Source organism: Heteronotia binoei, chromosome 15 (assembly GCF_032191835.1).
Source record: "Heteronotia binoei isolate CCM8104 ecotype False Entrance Well chromosome 15, APGP_CSIRO_Hbin_v1, whole genome shotgun sequence".
Lineage (NCBI taxonomy): Eukaryota > Metazoa > Chordata > Lepidosauria > Squamata > Gekkonidae > Heteronotia > Heteronotia binoei.
In genome coordinates this window covers 47,383,103-47,406,089 of record NC_083237.1, presented here as the reverse complement: position 1 = coordinate 47,406,089, position 22,987 = coordinate 47,383,103, and the positions used below count along the sequence as shown (strand labels likewise).

At 44.0% G+C, this 22,987-nt stretch overlaps 1 protein-coding gene across 2 annotated transcripts in view; it reads right to left on the bottom strand.

Moving 5' to 3' along the window:
- SAMD14 (sterile alpha motif domain containing 14) overlaps positions 1-22,260 on the bottom strand; it is a 30,045-nt gene extending 7,785 nt beyond the window's left edge. The window contains exons 1-5 of one of the 2 annotated variants that reach the window (XM_060255305.1): positions 22,214-22,260; positions 5,639-5,796; positions 3,779-4,088; positions 2,586-2,673; positions 1,365-1,439 (exon numbers count right to left, since the gene is read on the bottom strand). In XM_060255305.1, the coding sequence (XP_060111288.1) occupies positions 1,365-1,439; positions 2,586-2,673; positions 3,779-4,088; positions 5,639-5,796; positions 22,214-22,253 (671 nt within the window). In that variant the 5' untranslated portion in view covers positions 22,254-22,260. The remainder of the gene's footprint in view (positions 1-1,364; positions 1,440-2,585; positions 2,674-3,778; positions 4,089-5,638; positions 5,797-22,213) is intronic. The other variant, XM_060255306.1, reaches the window with a different exon arrangement.
- Positions 22,261-22,987: the final 727 nt, after the last annotated feature.

Below are 22,987 nucleotides of genomic sequence, written 5' to 3'. Positions count from 1 at the left end.
AGGCGGGAAGGGCGGGATATACGGTAAATAAAATTTATTATTATTATTATTATTATTACAATAAGAGTTGTTCAAGAGAGGAACCAACTACTGAGGGAGGTGGTGAGCTCTCCCTCATTGGCAGTCTTTAAACAGCAGCTGGACAAACACTTTTTAGGGATGATCTAGGCCAGGGGTCCCCAACCCCAGGCCACGGACCCATACCGGTCCTTGCCCTGTTTGCAATTGGGCTGTGAATTGTATAATTATTTCATTATATATTATAATGTAATAACAGAAATAAAGTGCACAATTGTATCATCCTGAAGCCATTTCCGCCTCCCCCCCCCCCCTCTGGTCTGTGGAAAAATTGTCTTCCATGAAACTGGTCCCTGGTGCCAAAAAAGAAGACGACTGCAGATTTATACCCCGCCCTTCTCTCTGAATTAGAGACTCAGAGTGGCTCACAATCTCCTACATCTTCTCCTCCCACTCCCTGTGAGGTAGGTGGGGCTGAAAGGGCTCTCACAGCAGCTGCCCTTTCAAGGATAACTCCTGCGATAGGTGTGGCTAACCCAAGGCCATTCCAGCAGCTGCAAGTGGAGGAGTGGGGAATCAAACCCAGTTCTCCCAGATAAGAGTCCTCACACTTAACCACTAGACCAAACTGGTTGGGGACCACTGCTCTAGGCTGATCTTGCATTGAGCAGGAGGTTGGACTAGATGGCCTGCTTGGCTCCTTCCAACTCTGTGTGATTCTATGATACTATGAAAGTGAAGTTGGATTGAAGGACCCGAAATCCCTACTTCTAGCCCTGTTGAATCATTTTGGTGATCCAACAGTGTGTAAGGGGAGATGTTACTATGTATAATCCTCTCAATATACATGGTCACCATTTTGTGGGAATAGGGCAACCCCCGTGTTCACCAGCTTTGGTACATGTGAATATGGTGGTGGAAAGTGCCCTTAAGATGCAGATGACTTACAACTATCCTCTAGGGACTTTCTAGGCAAGAGACATCCAGAGGCGGTTTGCCATTGCCTGCCTCTGCATAGCAACCCTGGTTTTCTTTGATGGTCTCTCATCCAAACACTGACCAGGGCTGACCCTGGTTGCACAGACTTAATAACAGTTACAGGGCTTTTTTTGTAGCAGGAACGCCTTTGCATATTAGGCCACGCAACCCTGGTGTAGTCAATCCTCCTGGAGCTTACAGTAGGCCCTGTACGAAGAGCCCTGTAAGCTCTTGGAGGATTGGCTACATCAAAGAGGTGTGGCCTAATATGCAAAGGAGTTCCTGCTACAAAAAAAGCCCTGGTTTAGTAACATATCTGAACCATCACTCCTGATGGGGAGAATTCTGGAGACATTTTCATTGCTTACCTGTTGCCCATAGACAGCCGATTGCCCCCTTTCTCTTTCCTGCTTTTCCCGGAGGATGCTCTTCGGAGAGTGACTCTGAAGGTGAGAAAGCAGGTAGTAGGAAACCAAACAACCCACTGTCCTTGAGGTGGATCCATGTCTGCTGTGAGGACAGTCAGTTTTATGTTCCCCACTAGGAATTGAACTCTCAGGTGCACAAGGTCAAATTTGAATTGGGACCGAAGGCATGGAGAATGCAGAGAGAGTAATTATACCCCACCCCATTTTGCCAACCTGAAATGGCCTGGAGGGATACACTGCTTGCCTCATTGCTGGATCCTTCATGTACCCCATGAGTACACAGGGAACTCCCAATGGGGCAAATAGCAGCATCCTGGGGACATTTCAGCACACGGGGTGGAAAGACCAAAGACCCTTCTCCTTGCAAACTCTGGTCTCAATCAGTGTTCCCTCTAAGCTGTTAGCGTGAGCTGGAGTTTCTAGTCTCCAGCTCACACATTTTTGTCTTAGCTCAGGAAGGATGATCCTAGAGCACACTAATTTATGCAGGAGCTGACAACTTTAATCCCAGTAACTCACAAAGTAGAATTTTTGCTCGCAAGACTCTGCAGCTCAGAGGGAACATTGGTCTCAATCTGAATTGGCCGTTGACACTGAGGAATTCAGCTCCCAATAACAGAACTTGCAAGTACATGTGGATCATATGGAACTGGGAAAGAGCTGGAGAAAACATAACCTTCAGTTAAGCCCTAAAATGTCAGTGGATGAGGCTCTGGGGGAATAAGAAGAATTAATCCAGCTTTCTCTTTGCTACACTAAGCTCTCTTCTTATAATATAGCCAACTTCAGTGCAGCAGGCTTCTATGGTTAGTGGTGGGTTCTCTTTCTTTGGAGGTTTTTAAACAGAGGCCAGATGGGCATCTGACAGCAATGCAGATTCTGTGAATTTAGGAAGATCACGAGAAAGAGGACAGTAAGGGATGAGCCAGTGCTGGGCTCTCATGGCCTTTTCCTACATGACCCCAATCATCACTTTGGGGTCAGGAAGGAATTTTCTTCCAGGCCAGATTGGCCCAGGGATCCTGGAGCTTTTTTGCCTTCCTGGGGGTCACTGGAGGAGTGGGGGGGGGGGAAGGTAGTTGTAAATTCCCTGTGCTGTGTAGGGGGGTTGGACTTCATGACCCTTGAGGTCACCTCCAGCTCTCTGTTTCAGAGACTTACCCTAAATCGAGAAATTTCCTCCTGGTTTTCTTGTCAAGTCCAATAGTGGGGCTGGCAGGCTCTGGAGGACTTGTATCCCGACTGTCATCTGGGAAGGGGGACAAATAATAAGAAAGATTCATACCAAAAATTAGGGTGGCTGGTGTTAAAACTCTTCCTTCCCATCCCACAAAAATGGGGACTGGCTCTGTTACAGGGAAGATTCTCTGCACGTCCTCAGGGGCACCATCTGTTTCTATTCCTGGTCTGGCAGTGAATCCTGACACAAATGATTCCTGGCACTGGCACTAAATCCTGAATGAAATTAAGCCTTGAAAACAAAAGTGTAAGAAAGTCTTCAAGAGAGAAGAATCATTTATTGTTATTTATATATTTACTTCACACACCCCATCTTTCACCCCAGCGGGGACCCAATGTAGGTTTCATCAGGGCTTTTTTTGTAGCAGGAACTCCTTTGCATATTAGGCCACACAACCCCTGATGTAGTCAATCCTCCAAGAGTTTACAGGGCTCTTAGTACAGGGCCTACTGTAAGCTCCAGGATGATTGGCTACATCAAGTGGGTGTGGCCTAATATGCAAAGGAGTTCCTGCTACAAAAAAACCTCGGCTTTCATCATTCTCCTCTCTTCTATTTTGTCCTCACAAGAACCTTATGAGAGATAGGTTAGACTGAGAACATGTGATTGAAATAAGGTCAAATTTAGGGGCATTTTTTTTAAAAAAAAAATCCCTTATGAGGCACCTGTTTAACTTTTCATCATGAACATATAAAGCAATGAGACAACCCACAAGTTCTCCAATGATAACTCTAAAGGGATCTATTTTCAAGGTCAGCACTGTCTATGCTGTCTGGCAATGGCTTTCCAGGGGCTTGGAAGAGGTCTTTAAACCACTGTCTGCTACCCACACCTTTTAAAAATAAAACTGGAGATTCTTGTAAATGAATTTGGGGCCTCTATGTGCAGAGATGTTGATCTCCCACTGTGCCATAGGCCCACCCACATCACAAGCATGAGAACTGCTGCATTGGCTTCAAACAGAACTGATAAAAACATGGAAATCCCAGCATTCTTTGCATCTGGTCCAATCTGCAGAGGGTCTACAAGCTTCTCAAGACCATCTAATCTATGCTTAGATCTTGGGCTTATCTGAGGCCTCCCCTGTTCCCAAATGTACTGAAGAGGTGGTTACCTTCACTGTGCCTCTCCCGGCGTGCATAGATGGGTGAGCTGTCAGAACTGGGGCAGGACTTGGGGGAGGAGCTGGTGGGCGTGCCCCCTAAGGCTTCCTGGGAAGAGGTGTTGGTCAAGGGCCGATATCGGATGAGGGGTGATGACAGGTGTTCCTCCTGATCGGTTGTCCTCCGGACTGTTGAGGTGTCAAAGGAGAACTCAGTGCCACGAATGAACGGTGAGGAACTGGAGAGTGGAGAGGAGACCTGGAGAGAGCCGTGAAGCGGGGATCTCAGGCGGTGGAGGGGGCTTCCGTAGCTATCACCCACCTGCGGGCAAAAGTAGAAAGTAAAGAACACAGGCCAGGGTGCCCAGCTCTGGGTTGGGAAACACCTGGAGATTTGGGGAGTAGAGATTGGGGAGAGCAGGCCTTGGGAAGGGAAGGGATCTCAGTAGGATACATTGCCATAGATTCCATCCTCCAAAGCAGCCATTTTCTCCAAGGGGACTGATCTTGATAGTCTGGAGATCAATTGTAATAATGAGAGATCTTCAGATGCCACCTGGGGGTTGACAACTCTAGCCCTGATTCTTACATGGATATAAACATTTGGTTTTTAAAATTTAGATTGGACTCATGTTTTATTTAAAAAAAACTACGAACACCAATTTTCTTCTTTTTGAAAAAACTGCCTGATTAAATTTGAATAGGAATAGAAACATTTTAAACATACAGTTCGAACTTAATCAAGGGCTCTGACTCTTTAAATATATCAAGTCAAAGGGTGCTCTTTTGAGGCAAGCAAAACACCACAGTGGGAGGGGGAATATCTTTGGTTAGGTCAAGCGTTATATGTGGCACAGTACGACTCTTACAGTATATTGTTTATCAGGGTATACTGTGATCAGGAGCTAGTGAAATCATTGCTGGTAACAAGATTGAGACCCTTATTCAACATGATGCTCTCTTGTATATCACTAGGAGGATCCTCCTCTGCGCCCACCATGCCATGTATGCTGTCAGCCCTCCAAAGTTGTCATTTCCTCTAAGTAAGCATGCCAGGTCCCTCGTCGGGGACATCAGGGGACAAAGCTGTGGTTTTGGGGCAAAACTCTATGGTAGAATCAGCTTCTGCCATAGAGTTTTGCCCAACCCCCTGATGTCACCAGTGTCACTTCTGGGCCACATAGGCATGCCATGTTGATTTTTGGCTTCTTGTCTGGTTATTTTTTTTGGGGGGGGGGTTGAAAGGAGTGCCTGAAACTGAGGGATCCCCACCTGTGCTGGAGGGTTTGGCATCCCTATTTCTAGAGGAATGCATCTCTGTCATTTGGAATTCAGGTGTAACTCTTGGGAGAACTCCAGGCATCACCTTGACACCCCAAAGTGAAGGAAGGCCACCAGCAGTTACAGTAGGATTGACTCTGGCAAGTACTTGGATGGGAAACCTCCTTGGAATACCAGGAGCCCGGAGACAGGGGCAGGCTTTATTCAGCCACCTCCCAGGATATCCTCTAGGCCCCTAGTAGGGGTAGGTCAACAGAGGTCACCATGACTTCCAGGTTCTCTCTCTCTCTCTCTCTCTCTCTCACACACACACACACACACACCTTAAAGAAAAGAAAACCCTACAGGGTTGCCACTAGTCAGCTGCAACTTGATGGCAAAAACAATGACAACAGCACAGAAATCAAACGGTGCACAGAGTACAAGATGAGACATATCCCCAAAGGCTGTAGAGGGGGGGGGGGTCAGCCTTCAATTTCTTCCTTTCACTGGGCTCGCAGGGAGGTGGCAGAGATTGCTAGAAGCACCAAGAGCAAGACGGACGCGTGGCTGGAGCAATGAGGGTGGGGGAGGTGCAATCCAGGCCCTGACCTTCTTCTCCGGGATGTCGTCTCCCTCTGTGGAGCTGACGCTGTCTCTCAAACGGGACCGGGAGGGCCTCTGCCGCCTGCCCTTGCCTGAGAGCTGAGCTCGGGCCTTCTGGAAGCTGCTGTCCAGCCTCTGGGTCTCTGGAATCACATCATTAAAATCTGGGAGTGAAAGAGAGAAACGGGAGGGGGGGGAGGCAGTGGGGGGGGCAGACAGATGGCGGGCAACAGGCATGGCAGAGAAAAGAAGATGGAGGAAATGGTGGCAGAAAGGAAGAAGCAGGAGGGAGGGGAGGAGACAAAGTGGGGCGCACCATGAGAAATAACAACATAAAGTAAGTTAGGTGGGAAGTGGGGAGGATGGGCAGTTAAAATTAACACACACACACACCCCCAGAGTACGGTCACAGAGGTGGAAGGGGGAGGAGATGAAATGAGGGGTTAGAAGGGGAGGAGACACAGAGAAAGTGTTCAGAGAACAGACGCACACGTCAACATTCTGCATTCCCTTTAAAATAGCTGGTCAAACACTGGATTTGATTCCCACCCAACAAATACAATAATCTATAGCCCAGGGGTGGCCAAACTTGCTTAATGTAAGAGCCACATAGAATAAATGTCAAGGAAGGAAGGCAGGCAGGCAGGAAGGAAGGAAGTCAAATAGTTGGGGGTGGGAGAGGTGGAAAGAAAGCAACTTTAATTTCCAATAGATTCTCCAAGCTGCCAGCTGGCTTGGCTTTGAGAAGTGATTTAAAGAGATAAATGCCTTCTGGTGTAGTGGTTAAGTGTGTGGACTCTTATCTGGGAGAACTGGGTTTGATTCCCCACTCCTCCACTTGTACCTGCTGGGTGCAACTGTGGGTCAGCCATAGTTATCACAGAACTTGTCCTTGAAAGGGCAGCTTCTGGGAGAGCTCTCTCAGCCCCACCCACCTGTTTGTTGTAGGGGAGGAAGATAATGGAGATTGCGAGCCGCTCTGAGACTCTTGAGTGGAGGGCACAATATAAATCCAATGTCATCTTCTTCTTCTCCAAGCCAGGTGGTGGGGGCTTTGAGACCCACACAATAGGTGTGAAAGAGCCACATGTGGCTCCCGAGCTGTAGTTTTGCCACCCCTGCTATAGCCTATCAGGCCACAGGACATCATCAACTTTGAGGTACTATATATTGTATACTGAGGACTACTCAGTCTGGTGGCTTCCAGTCTAAAGGCTAAATTCGAGCCTCTGTTTTGAAATTTGCATTTTATGCACAGTGCATAATAAATTTATTTTGTTTAATTCATTTTTATAAGGTTGTTGTCAGCTCATGGGAGGGCGGGGGAGTCCAGTCCCTCTAACAGAGGTTTAATGAGTAGAAGTGGAAGTTTTTCATGTCACACAGTTAAATAACATCCCCAGATGAACCTGATATTATAGGGACAGGTAGCAGGACCCATTTTAAAGCAAGAAATGGAGCCTACCTACATTGCCCAAGGTCTCCTTCAACAGAAGATATTAGTCCAACACTCTAACTGCTGTACCACACTCTCTCTTTCTGTGCGTCTCACACACACTCCTCCTTCAAGCACACCTATTTTTGTTCTCTCCTTGTGATATTTTTCTGTCACAATCTTGACACAAAGATACATGTTAAATTATGCAGGGGGAAAGCTGCTGTGGGGGTTGTTGTAAATTTAGGTGAAGGATATGACAAGCCTCTTTCCCCTTTACTCATTGTGTCCCATCAAAGCGGGTTTCAATAAAAATGAATGGCTGAGCCACAGTTGTCCACCTTTGCATGCAGTGCATAGTGTGACACCCCCTCCCCCCCAAAAAACAAAACTCCAGTTCTTTTGTGAGAGATCCCAGTTCTGAGGCCGGCTGCCAGATCTGCTCTCCCACCAGCACTCTCTCCCGCACAGCCTGCTTGCTACCTGATCTCTTACACATGCCCTGTGTGCAATTCCAGATTGTCACAGGGGGAGTTCCATCTCCTCTGCTGTTTCCTGAATGCCGCTCAGCACCTTGGCTGCATACGGAACTGCCCAAGCTGCTCGTTCCTCATGAATCGTTAATCAGATCTGCTTGGTGTTCCTGGATGTGCCGCAAGTGTTGCTGTGTGTGTACAGAGTGTGAGTGTACAACCGTTTGTGCGGGGTGAGAAAGTCTCCTGGGTGCTGAAACGTCATCCACTGCTTAATTGACTACACAGAAGAGTGAGGAATAGGAAGGAGGAAAAAACGTCAATATTGGAGGGCATGAAATATGAGGAGGCTGTGGCGAATTCGGCAGCAGGGACCTACGTGCCCACACACACATGAGGTAAAACACCAGGCTTAATTCTAGAAAGGAGAAATGCAGGGATGTGGGAAGCATGATGCCAGGCAGGCCTTGGAAGGAAAAGGAAAAAAACCCTCTACATATGCTCAGAGTTGAATTTATCTGTCACATTGCAATCACACATTTCCTTTGACAAGCCCAGGGCAGTGTGCCTGGTTCTCCATTTTTTCACTTTATCCCTGCATCTCTGTGAGGAAGTCACACTGGGAAAGAGGCAGAGAGCTTGGCTAAAGGTTGTCCAGTGAGATTTATGGCAGGGTAAGGATTCAAACTCAGGCCTTCCTAACAGAAATGCAGCACACTGGCTCAATGCATGTACAATCTATTAACAGCATTTCTATCCTGTCCTTCCTATAGCCAGTTTGGTGTAATGGCTAAGTGTGCAGACTCTTATCTGGGAGAACCGAGTTTAATTCCCTCCACATGCACCTGCTGATGTGACCTTGGATCAGCCACAAGTTCTCTCAGAGCTGTTCTTCCCAAGAGCAGTTCTTGGAGAGCTCTCTCAGCCCCACTTACCTCACAGGGTGTCTGTTGTGAGGAGGGGAAGGGAAAGAAGATTTGTAAGCTGCTCTGAGACTCCTTCAGGTAGTGAAGGGCAGGGTATAAATCCAGTATCTTCTCTATAGGGCAGCATTTACAATTTCCCCTTCCTCATTCATCCTCACAACCAGGGCTTTTTTTTTTAGCAGGAACACACAGGAATGCAGTCCTGGCTGGCTTGGGATCAGAGGGTGTGGCCTAATATACAAATGAATTCCTGTTGGGTTTTTTCTTTAAAAAAAAGCCAAAAAAGAAGAAGAATTGCAGATTTATACCCTGCCCTTCTCTCTGAATCAGAGACTCAGAGCGACTCACAATCTCCTATGTCTTCTCCCCCCACAACAGACACCCTGTGAGGTGGGTGGGGCTGAGAGGGCTCTCACAGCAGCTGCCCTTTCAAGGACAACCTCTGCCAGAGCTGCGGCTGACCCAAGGCCATTCCAGCAGGTGCAAGTGGAGGAGTGGGGAATCAAACCCGATTCTCCCAGATAAGAGTCCACGCACTTAACCACTACACCAAACTGGCTCTCCCACTACACCAAACTGAAACAATGGTGATGTCAGGGAGTGTGGCCTAATATGCAAATAAGTTCCTGCTGGGCTTTTTCTGTAACCCCCCCTCCCCCACTCACAACAATCTTGCAAAGTAAGTTAGGCTAAGAGAGACAGAGCAGCCAAAATTTACACAGGAAGCTTCATGGCTGAGTAGGGAATTGAACTCAGGCCTTCCAAATCCTAGTCTAAGCGTTCTAGCTACTGTATAATGCTATGCAACATCTTCTCCCCCGCCCCAATCAAGTAGCCAATGTATGGCAACCCTGTAGGGTTTTCAAGGCAAGAGACATTCAGAGGTGGTTTGCCGTGGCCTCTGCAGAGCAACTCCGGACTTCTATGGTGGTTCCCCATCCAAATATTGACCTGCTGACCCTGCTTAGGTCCCAAGATCCAATGAAGTCTGGCTTAACCTGGACTCTCTAGGATGGGGCAATGCAACCTCACATATGCAAAATAACAAATCTGATTAATTTGGGAGAGGAATCTGCCTAAGGTTCAGGGGTGGAATTCTAGCAGGAGCTCCTTTGCATATTAGGCCACACACCCCTGATGTAGCCAATCCTCCAAGAGCTTACAAGGCTCTTTTTTGTAAGCTCTTGAAGGATTGGCTACACCTGGGGTGTGTGGCCTAATATGCAAAGGAGCTCCTGCTAGAATTCCCCCTTGCTAAGGTTACAATCGTTCAGGCTGGGCCTGGAGTTCTCTCAGTATTACACCTGATCTCCAGACTACAGAGATCAATCCCCACCCCCAGAGGAAATGGCAGCTTTGGAGGATGGACTCTGTAGCATGTAGAAGGCCTACAGAGCTCCTTCTCTTCCCCCAAGTCCATCTTCCGTAGATACTGCTCTAACATCTCCAGGAATTTCCAAAGCCAGAGCTAGCAACCCTGCACTTGACTCCGCTTCTGCTATCTGCTTCTGGACAAACCATTCTAAGAATAGATTCAAAGCAGATGTTGTTGTCTCCCTGTCTGGGTCCACCCACTCCCGGTCATAGCAAACTGGTCTCCTGCTATGAACGGAAGGAGACAAAGAACAGGCTGCCCCAACCCTACTTGCCGCAGCAGGGACTGGATCCGACCAGGAAAGAAAAACACCAAAGCTGAGTCAGCCCTTTGGAGTAGGTGCTGCGTGGCGTGCAGAGTAGTGGCGGGGGGATGTTCTTGAATAAGGGTAGGGGTGGAATTCTAGCATGTTGTGTCTTGCATTTTAGTCCCGAAATTACAACACAGCGGACGCTACGGAGGTGACCAGTGGAAGTCCACTGGTCCCCGGATGTAGCTCCGCAAATATGCTCCGCCAATCAAGATCTATGGCGGGAAGTTTAACTGGCCAGGATTGGACCTGGCCAGACTGAGGGTTGTTCCGGGGTATGTATATAATCGGGACCCAGCCCGCGTTGCCTTGCCTTGTAATGTACTCGCTAATAAAGCATGTTGCCTTCAACACGTCTCGTCACTCAGTACATTACATAGCAGGAGCTCCTTTGCATATTAGGCCACACACCCCTGATGTAGCCAATCCTCCAAGAGCTTACAAAAAGAGCCTTGCAAACTCTTGGAGGACTGGCTACATCAAGGGCGTGTGGTCTAATATGCAAAGGAGCTCCTGCTAGAATTTCACCGCTGAATAAGGATGTTTGTGTGATAGGGATGCTCATCTCCAGGTGGGACCTGGGGATCCCCAGGAATTACAGCGCATCTCCAGACTACAGAAATTAGTTCCTCTGGAGAAAATGGATGCTATAGAGGGTAGACTCTGTGGCATTGCACTCCACTGAGGTTCCTGTCCTCTCCAGGCTCCATCCCAAATCGCCAGGAGTTTCTCAACCTGGATCTGGCAACCTTCCCAGTGTTGGGGGGCGGCCTTGCAACATGTGTCTGTGTGTGTGTGTGTGTGAGAGAGACTGTATTGCATACAATTAATACAATTCTAAACAGGGCTTCCAGCTCATTCATACAAGCTCAGCTGACCAGGTGCTGAGCAGTTCTCAAAGTAGAGAGTGGAGACATAATGAGAGAATCTTACTAGATCAGCCTTTTACCTTGCCTCCCTGGGGAAGAGTTTCTGTGAAATTCAAAAGCCTGTGTCCTTCTAAAGCAGGGGTAGGGAACGTTGGCTCTCCAGATGCTTTTTTTGCCTACAACTCCCATCAGCCCCAGCCAACATGGCCAATGGATGGGGCTGATGGGAGTTGTAGGCAAAAAACATCTGGAGAGCCAATGTTCCCTACCCCTGTTCTAAAGCAACCCCAGAGGGCCAACTAGGAACTCTCATTTAAGACTATGTCATATCTTGAGTGAAAAAAGGCTATGGTGAGACCAGAGATGTTTCCATCCTCCTCACCTTTCCCCCTTACATCTCTTAACCAGATATCCATAGCGATGGAGACAGGCCTTAGGACATGGAGTTCAGCTTCAGGTTCTGGTATTGGATGGAAGGAAGTTCACAGCTCCAGCTCCAGTGGAGCTTCCTGTTCTGAAATGAGAAATACCTAGAGATTTGGGGGGATGGATGGAGGCTGGAAGGGCAGGGTTTGCAGAGGGAAGGACTTTGGCTGAGCATATTGTAGGGTTGCCAACCTCCAGATGGTGACTGGCGCACTCCTGGGATTACAACTGGCCTCCAGGCCACAAGAGATCAGTTCACCTGGAGAAAAGGGCCACTTTGGAAGGTGGACTCTATGGCATTCTACTCCACTGAAGTCTCACCTGCCAACCCTGCCTTCCTTAGGCTCCACCCCAAACGTCTCCAGATACATCCCAACCTGAAGCTGGCAACCCAAGTATAATGGAGAGTCCACTCTCCAAAGCAGCCATTTTTTTTCAGAGGAACTGATCTTAATTATCAGGAGATCAACTGTAATAGCAGGAAATGTTCAGGTGTCACCCAGAGGTAGGGTTCCCAGCCTCCCACTGGGGGGGGGGGTCCCCCAGTTTTGGGGCCCCCAATCCACAGGCACAGAGCTGGGGGAATCCCTGTCCCCAAAGAGCTCCATCATGTCCAACGTGCTCAGTGCAATGACGTCACCTGGAAGCGACATCATTGCATCGGGCATGTCATGCAGGGGACTCTAGCATTTTGGGTAAAAACTCTATGGCACCATAGAGTTTTTACCCAAATTGCTAGAGCATCCCCACACAACATGCCTGGTGCAATGATGTCACTTTTGGGTGATGTCATCATGCTGCATGTGAAGCACGCACAAGAAACTTCCCCCCACTGGGAGCCAGGTAAGACCTGCAACTCTACCTGAAGGTTGGCATCTTTCCTCATGGCCTGATTTGGTCCTTTTAGTCACCTGCAATAAAAGGAATTATATGGATTTTGTTTCTTGTTCTAGGTTTGGCGTGGACCAGTTCAGCTGTTCACAACTTTTAAAAAATACATGGCTGCTTTAATAAATGCGGAAACCTCCAGATTCCCGAGTGGCTAACTGCACATTACATGCATTTAGGCCCTATTACAAATTGATATTGTATTGGCAATTTTGCTGTTGCTGTGCTTAGTTGAAGCCCACATTTCCCAGACCTTTCCGAGCCAGATAGCTATTTGTAGGCTCCATTTGCATTTTCCAATGAGAAGCCAAATTCAGTCTGTAAGTGAGCCGTCAATGTTTTTTAATAGAAAGTTGCTTGTGTGTGTGGGGGGGGGTGTTTAGAGAAGAGAGACAGTAAAAAAAGGAGGGAGGACATTTCTCTATTCCAGGGGTCCCCAACGTGGTGCCTGTGGATGAAATGGCATCCACTGACAGGGCTTTGTTTGTAATAGGAACTTCTTTGCATATTAGGCCACACCCCCTGATGTAGCCAATCTTCCAAGAGTTTACAGGGCTCTTAGTACAGCACTGTACTGTAAGCTCCAGGAGGATTGGCTACATCAGGGGTATGTGGCCTAATATGCAAAGGAGTTCCTGCTACAAAAAAAGCCCCACCCATCAATACCTTTTCTGAAGTCTGCCAAATGTTTTGGGAGTTGGTGGGGCTTTTACCCCGCCATGCTTCTGATCAGCTGTTGGAGATCTGATTGGCTGGGCAGATTTTTTTGACAGCAGCTGCCGCCATAGCAGGAGGATCCACACTGTGTTCATGAAGTTCAGCTGTGGCAATCTTTTTGTGGTTGACTCCACCTCCTGGGGCAGCCATTTTTGTTGCTGCATACACCATGCCTTGTCAGAATTCCAAATGAGCCTGCAGGCTCAAGAAGATGGGGGGGGGGGGGCTGCCCTGCTCAGTTCCAAATTATATCGACAGCTGTTCTTTTGCAAGAAACTGAAAGAAAGTTAGTCCCACAACTCATGATTAATTCATTTCCTTCCCTAGCTCAATGTCTGCACCATTTTGTGATTTTATTTATTTTTTTAAAAAATGGGTGTAATTCCCTGGATGCCTCTCTGTTCTCTTGCTGTACAGCTCTAGCCATTTTGCCAAGCTTGTTGAAACATTGAAAAAAATCAGGCTATTTCATGATCACGAAACCACTTCCCAGAACTTTTCCTGACACTTATTTCGTCTAAACAAAAGACACTGTATGCCGCCGCCACCACCACCCCACACCAGGGTGCATATCTAGCTAGATTTTAAAAATATTCTCAGTCTTCTTCCAAGATGTTTCATGTGTTTCCCTTTTCCATTGTAACCCCACAGGAACTCTCTGAGCAGTATTCCCTTTTATTAGTGTGAACTAGTTCACGGTTTTTTAGCCTCCAACTCACACATTTTTGTCTTAGCGCAGGAAAAATGGCCACTGAGCAAACTAATTTCTGCAACTTTAATGTCAGTAGCTCACTAAGTAGAATTTTTGCTCACAGGACTCCAAAGCTTAGAGGGAGTATTATCTCTGAGGTCAGGTTAGGTTGCTAGTAAGGATCTTACAGCAGTAAGAGATCTTACAGCAGCTGCCCTTTCAAGGACAACTCCTACAAGAGCTATGGCTGACCCAAGGCCATTCCAGCAGGTGCAAGTGGAGGAGTGGGGAATCAAACCCAGTTCTCCCAGATAAGAGTCCGTGTACTTAACCACTACACCAAACTGGGTGGACTCTGTGGCAGTGTACCCCTTTGAGATCCCTGTCCTCCTCAGGCTCCATCCCTGAATCTCCAGGAGCTTTCCATCCTGGATCTGTCAACTCTACTCCCCATCTCCTACTGGTGGCCATTGAGGACCTGGAAACCCTACTAGTGAGTGTGAGCCCGGCTCTCAGCCCTTCAAGCAACACCCCCCCCCCCCAATTTCCCATCTATTAACTGTGTGGAATGGACAGGATATGATGTGATGAGCACAGGAAACAGACAGGAGAATATCACACAAAGGAAAAGCAGTTCTTGGTCATGCTTTGAACTTATGCAGAAAGGTCCCGGGTGGTTTTGATGAGAAGCAAGCCACGTCCCCCTTCCTGTCCCGCCCCCAAATTCAAACAGAAAGCATGGTCAGAATGGCTTCCCCCCCTCCGCCTCTCCATCTCCACCCCTGACCAAGCTTGTGAGCACTAAAGGACAGGAATGGAAAATGCCCAGCAGGCAGCGGGCACCATGCCAACCATATTAAAATCTGTACTGAACAAAATACATGGTCGAGGCACTGTGTGTGTATGGTCTTACTCAAGTAGAAATGTGGAGACAATTCATACCTGTGCATCTCCTGTGAGTTTTAAACAACCTAAATTGGGTACCCTAAATACATTCCGAGGGGGAGGGGGAATGCATAATTACTTGAGAAAATCCTCACCATGAATTTTGGAATAATAGCATCACAGAATAGCATCATAGGTCCACCAACATGAATAGTGTTTATGAAAGGCATGTGCAATTAAAAGGACTCAGTTATGCTAATTATAAGGGGCCCAGTGACACGAGCTAAGTGGCCAGCTCTGGGTTGGGAAATACCTGGAGATTTTGGAGGTGGAGCCTGGGGAGGGTGGGATTTGGGGAAGAGAGGGACCTCAGCAGGATATAGTGCCATACAGCCCACCCTCCAAAGCAGCCATATTCTCCAAGGGAAGTGATTTGGTTACTTGGAGACCAACTGCAATAGGAGGAGATCTCCAGGTGCCACCTAAAGATTGGCACCCCTAGACGTGAGCTATATCTTCAGTGTTCATTTCTGGTCTGGAGCACAGGCAAACTGCAAGGCACCCACTCTGCATTCAGAAGTCCCCCGGTTCAGTCCCTGGCATTCTAGTTATAAGGAAGTGATGTGCAAGATTTCTACTTAGGGCCTCGCAGAGACAATGCCAGTCAGAATAGGCAATGCTGATCCTGAACGACCAACTGTCTAAATTGCTACAAGGCAGAATTATGTGACATTTAGGGGAGAGGGCTTGGCTCAGCAGCAGGGCATGCAGATGGTTCCTGGTTCAATCCCCAGAATCTTGAGTTAAAAGAACAAGATGATGTGAAAGACCTCTACCTGAGACCTTGGAGAATTGCTGCTAATCAGAGCACAGAAGACCAATGGTCTGACTGACTCAATCTGTTTCATCAGTTGATTATTTGGAGGGAGGGGCTGTGGCTCAGAGGAAGAAGGCCCCAGGTTCAATCCCTGACCTCTCCAGCTAAAAGAATCTCATGTAGTTAAGGCTAGGTCTGAGGTCTTCAAGAGTATTTGTCAGTCCAGGACATTAATATTGGATGAGACTGACCAATGATCAGATTCAGCATAAAGAGAAGGCTCCTTATCCATAGCCAATGTGTGAATAATAATAATAAATTTATTCTTATATCCCGCCCTCCCTTTGGCGGGGGAGGGCGGGATATAAGAATAAATTTATTATTATTATTATTAATAAGCCATTTATGAATTAGTTCACAAATGCTCAGTTTACATGTAATGTGCATCTGTTTTATACTGTCTGAATGGAACCCACTTCATTAAATGGTTAGTTAGGATTCTTCAGAGCAGGATGTAAAATCATGGCTTATTAAGCACAGGTAGTCTGAGCTGAGGTTTTGTGTGATGTATTCTAGCTCACGCTGACCCGAATGGCCAAGGCTGGTCCAATCTCATCAGATCTCGAAAGCTAAGCAGAGTCGGTCCTGATTAGGATGGAAGATCACCAGGGAAGTCCAGGGTTGCTATGCAGAGGCAGGCAATGGCAAACCACCTCTGCACGTCTTGTGTCTTGAAAACCCTATGAAGTCATCATAAGTCAGCTGTGACTTGATGGCATTTTCCATCACAGTGCTAGCATAGGACAGCTTGTTCCCTGGAATCAGCTTCTCTGGTCAAAGGTAATAAAGCCAGCTTCTGTCCAGGGTACCAATACTGAAGAGGAAAGGAAAGGTCCCTTGTGCAAGGACCAGTCGTTTTCAACTCTGGGGTGGCGCTGCTTTCACAACGTTTTCACAGCAGACTTTTTACGGGGTGGTTTGCCATTGCCTTTCCCAGTCATTACACTTTCCCCCCAGCAAGCTGGGTACTCATTTTACCAACCTCGGAAGGATAGAAGGCTGAGTCAACCTTGAGCAGAACCAGCTTCTGCTGGGATCGAACTCAGATCGTGGGCAGAGGACTCCGACTGCAGTACTGCAGCTTTACCACTCTGCACCATGGGGCTCTCTAATACTGAAGAGACTGTGAGTCAAATCCTGGTTCCACAAAGAAACCACAGTGAACGTTAACCATGGTTTCATGGCAAGGTCTGAAATCAGCCAATGCCTCTAAGCATAGACAGAATATTACTTCCCCACAGGCAAACATCTGGGGTCAGGCATTTCCTTTTTGTTTTTTGTTTTGTTTTTTAAAACAATTTTATTCCAGTAACATATGGTAACAATCAATTCTTGCATTATTAATTACTTCTTTTTATCAATCCCATATATTACTTTTCTCCGTTATGGCCCCTACATGGTGGAAGGAGGTGAGGTGAGGTGAGGGCCCTGCGGGACCTTGTCCAGTTCCTCAGGGCCTGTAAGACGACCCTCTTCCAGCTAGCCTACACCTAGCTAAGATGAGAACTCAATGTAGCTTGCCAGACTTCTGTTTTATGTTTTATATGTATTTGGAATGTTTACTAGTTTTTAAGGTTTTAACTGTTTAATGGTTTATATATTTAAATATTGTTTAATTTTTATGTTGATCAATTGCTGGAAGCCGCCCTGAGCCACTTGTGGGAAGGGCGGGATACAAGTCATAGATAAATAAAAATAAATAAATAAATAAATAACCCTTCCTCCCCCCGTTACTTGACCCCCGCCGGTGTTATATACTTAAAAAACTAATATTTAAAGGTACCCTTAACTAATAAAACAAAAATTTCTATTTTTCTTTCTTTTAAGACTTAATCATTTTCAAAAAATGTCCAATGTCCTTTTATTTTCCACTCTTTTTCTATATAACTTCTAAACTTCTTCCACTCCAACTTAAATGTTTCTAGATCATAGTCTTTTAAAATTCTTGTCAATTTGTCCATTTCACTCCATGTTATAACTTTTATAATCCAATCCCATTTCTCTGGTATTCTTTCTTGCTTCCACAACTGTGCATATAATGTCCTAGCAGCTGAGAGCAAGTACCAAATTATAGTTCTATCTTCTTTTGGAAAGTTTTCCATATATAATCCCAACAGAAAAGTCTCTGCAAATTTCTTGATTTCATATCCCAATATCCTAGATATTTCTTGTTGGATCATCTGCCAATACTTTTTTGCTCTTTCACAAGTCCACCACATATGGTAAAAAGAACCTTCATGTTTTTTACACTTCCAACATCTATCTGGCATCTTATTGTTCATCTTTGCCAACTTTTTAGGAGTTATATACCATCTATACATCATTTTAAAACAGTTCTCTTTAATACTATCACATGTTGAAAGCTTTATAGAGTTCTTCCAAAGATATTCCCAAATTTCCATCTGTATTTCTTTATTTATATTTATTGCCCACTTAATCATTTGAGATTTCACTACTTCATCTTCTGTAGACCATTTCAAAAGCAGTTTATATAGTTTTGAAATTAATTTTTCATTATCTCCAAGCAGAACTATTTTCATTTCTGTTTGTTCTTTTCTTATTCCTTCAGTTTTAATGTCTTTTCCCACCAAACTCTTTATTTGTTGCATTTGAAACCAGTCATATTTATTGTTCAACTCTTTCGCAGTTTTCAACTCTATTTTACCGCCTTGTATTTTTAATAGCTGATTATATGACAACCACTTTTCTTCACCCACTTCAGCCGTTATTTTTATCACTTCTGCTGGCACTATCCATAACGGTTTTCTCTCATCACCATATTTCTTATATTTCATCCATGTATTCAACAAATTATTTCTTATATAATGGTGAGAGAAAAAACCATCCATCTTCTTTTTCCCATAGTACATATAAGCGTGCCAGCCGAATTTATTTCCATGACCTTCCAACGCCAAAAGTTTTCTGTTTAGTAGCATCACCCATTCTTTTATCCACACTAAGCAGACTGCTTCATGATATAGTTTTAAATCTGGTAATTAGAATCCTCCTCTCTCTTTTGCATCTGTTAAAATTTTCATTTTGATCCTTGGTTTCTTCCCAGCCCACACAAATTCTGAGATCTTCCTCTGCCATCTGTTAAACTGTTTGCTGTCTTTCACAATCAGAATAGTTTGAAATAAATACATTATTCTTGGTAAAATGTTCATTTTAATTGCAGCTATTCTTCCCAATAATGACAAATTCAGTTTATTCCATTTTATCATGTCTTCATCCATTTTACGCCATAGCTTCTCATAATTATTTTTAAACAAATCAATATTCTTCATTGTTATCTCCAAACCCAAATATTTTACCTTCGAGGTAACTTCACAACCCATTAGCTTTTGTAACTCCTTTTGTTTACTTACTTGCATATTCTTACATAGAATTTTTGATTTTTCTTTATTTATATAAAATCCCACCAATTCTCCATATTCTTGTATTTTAGTTAACAGCAAGGGTGTTACTTGAGTTGGATTTTCATTTATAAACATTATATCATCTGCAAATGCTCTATATTTATAAGTAAATCCTCTTATTTTTAATCCATCTATTACTTTGTCTTCTTGAATTTGCATCAGCAAAATTTCAAGTGTCATTATAAACAACAGTGGAGAGAGCGGACACCCTTGTCTTGTACCTTTACTAATTATCATATCTTCTGTAAGGTCTGCATTTATACATAGCCTTGCACATTGTTCAGTATATATTGCTTTTATCATCCTTATAAAGTCTTCTCCCAACTCCATTTTCTCCATAACTGCAAACATAAAGTCCCAGTTTAGATTATCAAATGCTTTCTCTGCATCTGCAAAGAATAATGCTACTTCCTTTTCTGGATATCTTTCGTAATATTCTACAATATTTACAACAGTCCTAAGATTGTCTCTTATCTGTCTTTTTAGGAGAAACTCTGCTTGATCTTCCTTTATAAAGTTTATCAAATATTGCTTAAGTCATTCTGCCAGTATTCTTTGTGTATATTTTATAGTCATTATTCAGTAATGAAATTGGTCTATAATTTTTTACATTCGTGACATCTCTATCTTCTTTTGGAATTAACGAAATCACTGCTTTCTTCCATGTAGCTTCCATAAAGCTCCAAAAATTAATGAACTTGATAAGATTAAAAGGCAAAATATCATTTTAATATTTTGTAAATATAGTTCCATCTTTTCTTTCTTTATTGTAACACCCTTAAATAATTTAGCATAATATTTTAAAAAATCTCTTTTTATTCCTTCTTGATCCACCATCTCTCTTCCATCAACCACAATTTTACTAATAATTTTACTTTCTCTCTTCTTTTTCAATTGCCAGGCCAGGTACTTTCCAGGTTTATTTGCGCCTTCAAAAGACTTTTGCTGTAATTTTTTCAAATTCTATTCCAATTATTTATTTAACAAATGTCTAATTTGTGTTTGTAACATTGTAGTCTCCCTCATAATTTTCTTTTTTTTCCTGGCCTTTTCCTTAATTCACTTTCTTTTTTCTTTATTTCATTTTGAATGTCCAACATCTGTTTATCTTTTGCCCTTTTATCTTTGTTGTTCAATGTTATCAATATTCCTCTCATTACTGCCTTATAGGCATCCCACACCATCTGGAATTCAATATCTTCTCTGTCATTTATTTGGAAGAAAGCTTTGGTCTCATTTTCTAGAGATGTTACTATTTCTTTATTCTGTAGTAAATCTTCATTCAATCTCCATCTTCTTGATTTTTTTCAATAAATTTGTAATCCACATTATTGGGTTATGATCAGCTACTATTTTAGGCAAAATCTCAATTTTCTTTGTTATAAGGCCCAGATCTTTAGTGCCCCACAACATGTCAATTCTAGAAAAAGAATTATGTCTTGCTGAAAAAAAGGTATAGTCTCGTACATCAGAGTTAAATTTCCTCCATATATCTTCCAGATTTTCTTGTTTAACAAGTTCAAAAAAAGATTTTGGCAATTTCCCTTCTTTATTATTTTTTTGTCCAGATCTATCCAATGCATTCTGAATTGTTCCATTAAAGTCCCCCATTATCAAAACTTGATCATATGTCAATTCATCAAGTTGTGTAATATCCTTTAAAAATACATCTTTTGCTCCATTTGGCGTGTACAGTCCCAATAACAATGTTTTTTTCCCATTCAAATTTATTTCTATTGCTACAAATCTTCCATTTTTATCTTTAAGTACTAATTTCGGGTCCAATTCCTGTTTAACATAAAAAATCATTTCCCTTTTCTTCTGCTCAGCCAGGGAATAAAATTCTAATCCCAATTGTTTATTCCATAAAAATTTATAATCCTTCTGTTTATATGTACTTCTTGCAGACAAACTATATTACAATTTTGCTTTTTAATCCAATGAAATGTTGCCCTTCTTTTTTGTGGTGAATTTAGTCCATTTACATTCCAAGATAATAATTTGTAATCTATCATGGTGCAAATTCTTTATGTTCTTCATAAAATCTATGCAGTTCCTGTTCATTTGTAATTGTGGTTCTTTTTCCCTGAAGTTCAAAGCTCAAACCTTCAGGTATAATTCATCTATACCTCATTTCATTGTCCTGTCATTTCTCTTTCAGTTTTTTGTATGTTATTCTGTCATTTATCACTTGCCTTGGTAATTCCTTCATAATTCTTACTCTGCTACCTGCCACTATAAATGTCTTTTCAAAATTTTTGTTCATAATCTTTCCCACCATTTCCTTTGTCATATATCTTATGACCACCTCTCTTGGTAGATTATTTTTTTTAGCATAGAATGAGTTCACTCTATACATATAGTCATACATATTTTTAGTCTCTTCAGGATCTTCCTCCAAAAATTCTGCAATTATTTTTATTATATATTCTTTCAAGTAGCTCTTTTCCTTTTCAGATACTCCTCTCAGATGTATCGGAGTCTCCATCAATTTGCAGTCATGGATTGCCACTTTTTCCTGTATTTTCAACAAGGCGGAATCATGCACTTTCATTCTCCCTTCTACCTCCTGCACTTTCTTAGATGTTTCCTCAGTCTCATTTTTGAGATCTTCAATAAATTCCTTCTCACTTTTTAGCACTATCCTTTAAGTTTAAAAAGTCCAAATTTCACCTCTTCATCCCTTCTTCTTCCAAGCTTTCTAGATTTCTATTTCCCACCTTTTGAATTTATTCTGTTTAACTTTAAATAGTCCCGGAATGAAAGATAGTAATCTGTACCTTTTCTGCAAATTATCCAGATCCACACCGGTCTTGTGTAGCTTTAAATGTTTAGATAATGTCCAAGAAGGTTAGGATTCTGTTGAGCTTATGTCAAATAAATGACTCTGGAAATTTCTGCAGATGATGAAAATGCAACTCTTCTCCAGAGACCCCTCAAAGCCTTAAAGGAGCTCCCCCGGCATTCCCTTTCAGCCAAGGTAAAGGGAGGAGGCTTTTAGATGTTTAGCAACATCTAAAAGTAGGCAGTAGGCATTAATTTGCCTTGCACTACCCCGAACAGAAGTTCCAGCCTCCTCCCTTTATGAGAAGCAGCTCAGCTCGGCATTTTCCTTCCCCGGAAGTCGACTGTCTGGTCTGGGGTCAGGCATTTCCAAACCAAGGAGAGTAGCCTGAGAAATGTCTGTTTTCCTTCTGGGGAGTCCAAAGAGAGAGGCAAACACTTTGACTTAGGGGTCAGCCACTGGGAGGGTTGGGGATGGGAATCCAAAAAAGGCAAAGGGAGCTTACCGAAAACCTCATCTGCATCGTGGAGTTTGGAGGAAGACATCCTGAAGCAATCTGGAAAGAGAGAGATATACAGAGTGAGAGCAAAAGAAACTGCAGTCAGCCAGCCCGTTCCACTCACCTCATCCCAAAAGACAGATGGGCAGCCATGTTGGTCTAAAGTGATAAAACAAATTTTGAGTCCAGTGGCATCTTTAAGACCAACAAGGTCTTCTGGCTCAACATTAGGAAGAACTTCCTGACCGTAAGAGCAGTTCCTCAGTGGAACAGGCTTCCACGGGAGGTGGTGGGCTCTCCTTCCTTGGAGGTTTTTAAACAGAGGCTAGATGGCCATCTGACAGCAATGAAGATCCTATGAATTCAGGGGGAGGTATTTGTGAGTTTCCAGCATTGTGCAGGGGGTTGGACTTGATGACCCTGGAGGTCCCTTCCAACTCTATAATTCTATTATTTTAAGGTTTTATTCAAGGTATGAACTTTTGTGTGACTGAAAAAGTGTGTGTGCACAGAAAAGCTCACACCTTGAATAAAACCTTGTTGGTCTTAAAGGTGCCACTGGACTCGCACTTTGTTCCCATCACAAAAGAGCAGGACAGAACAGTTCCTGAACCCATTCCCAGAAACTTGCCAGACTTTTTTTCCTTGGTCCATCTCAAGGCAGCCAAAGCCTAATCCCAATTTATTCATTTACTTATTTATTTATTATACTCCCCTTTCTCCCAATGGGAACCCAAAGCAACCGACATCATTCTCCTCTGTTTTAACCTCACAAGAGCC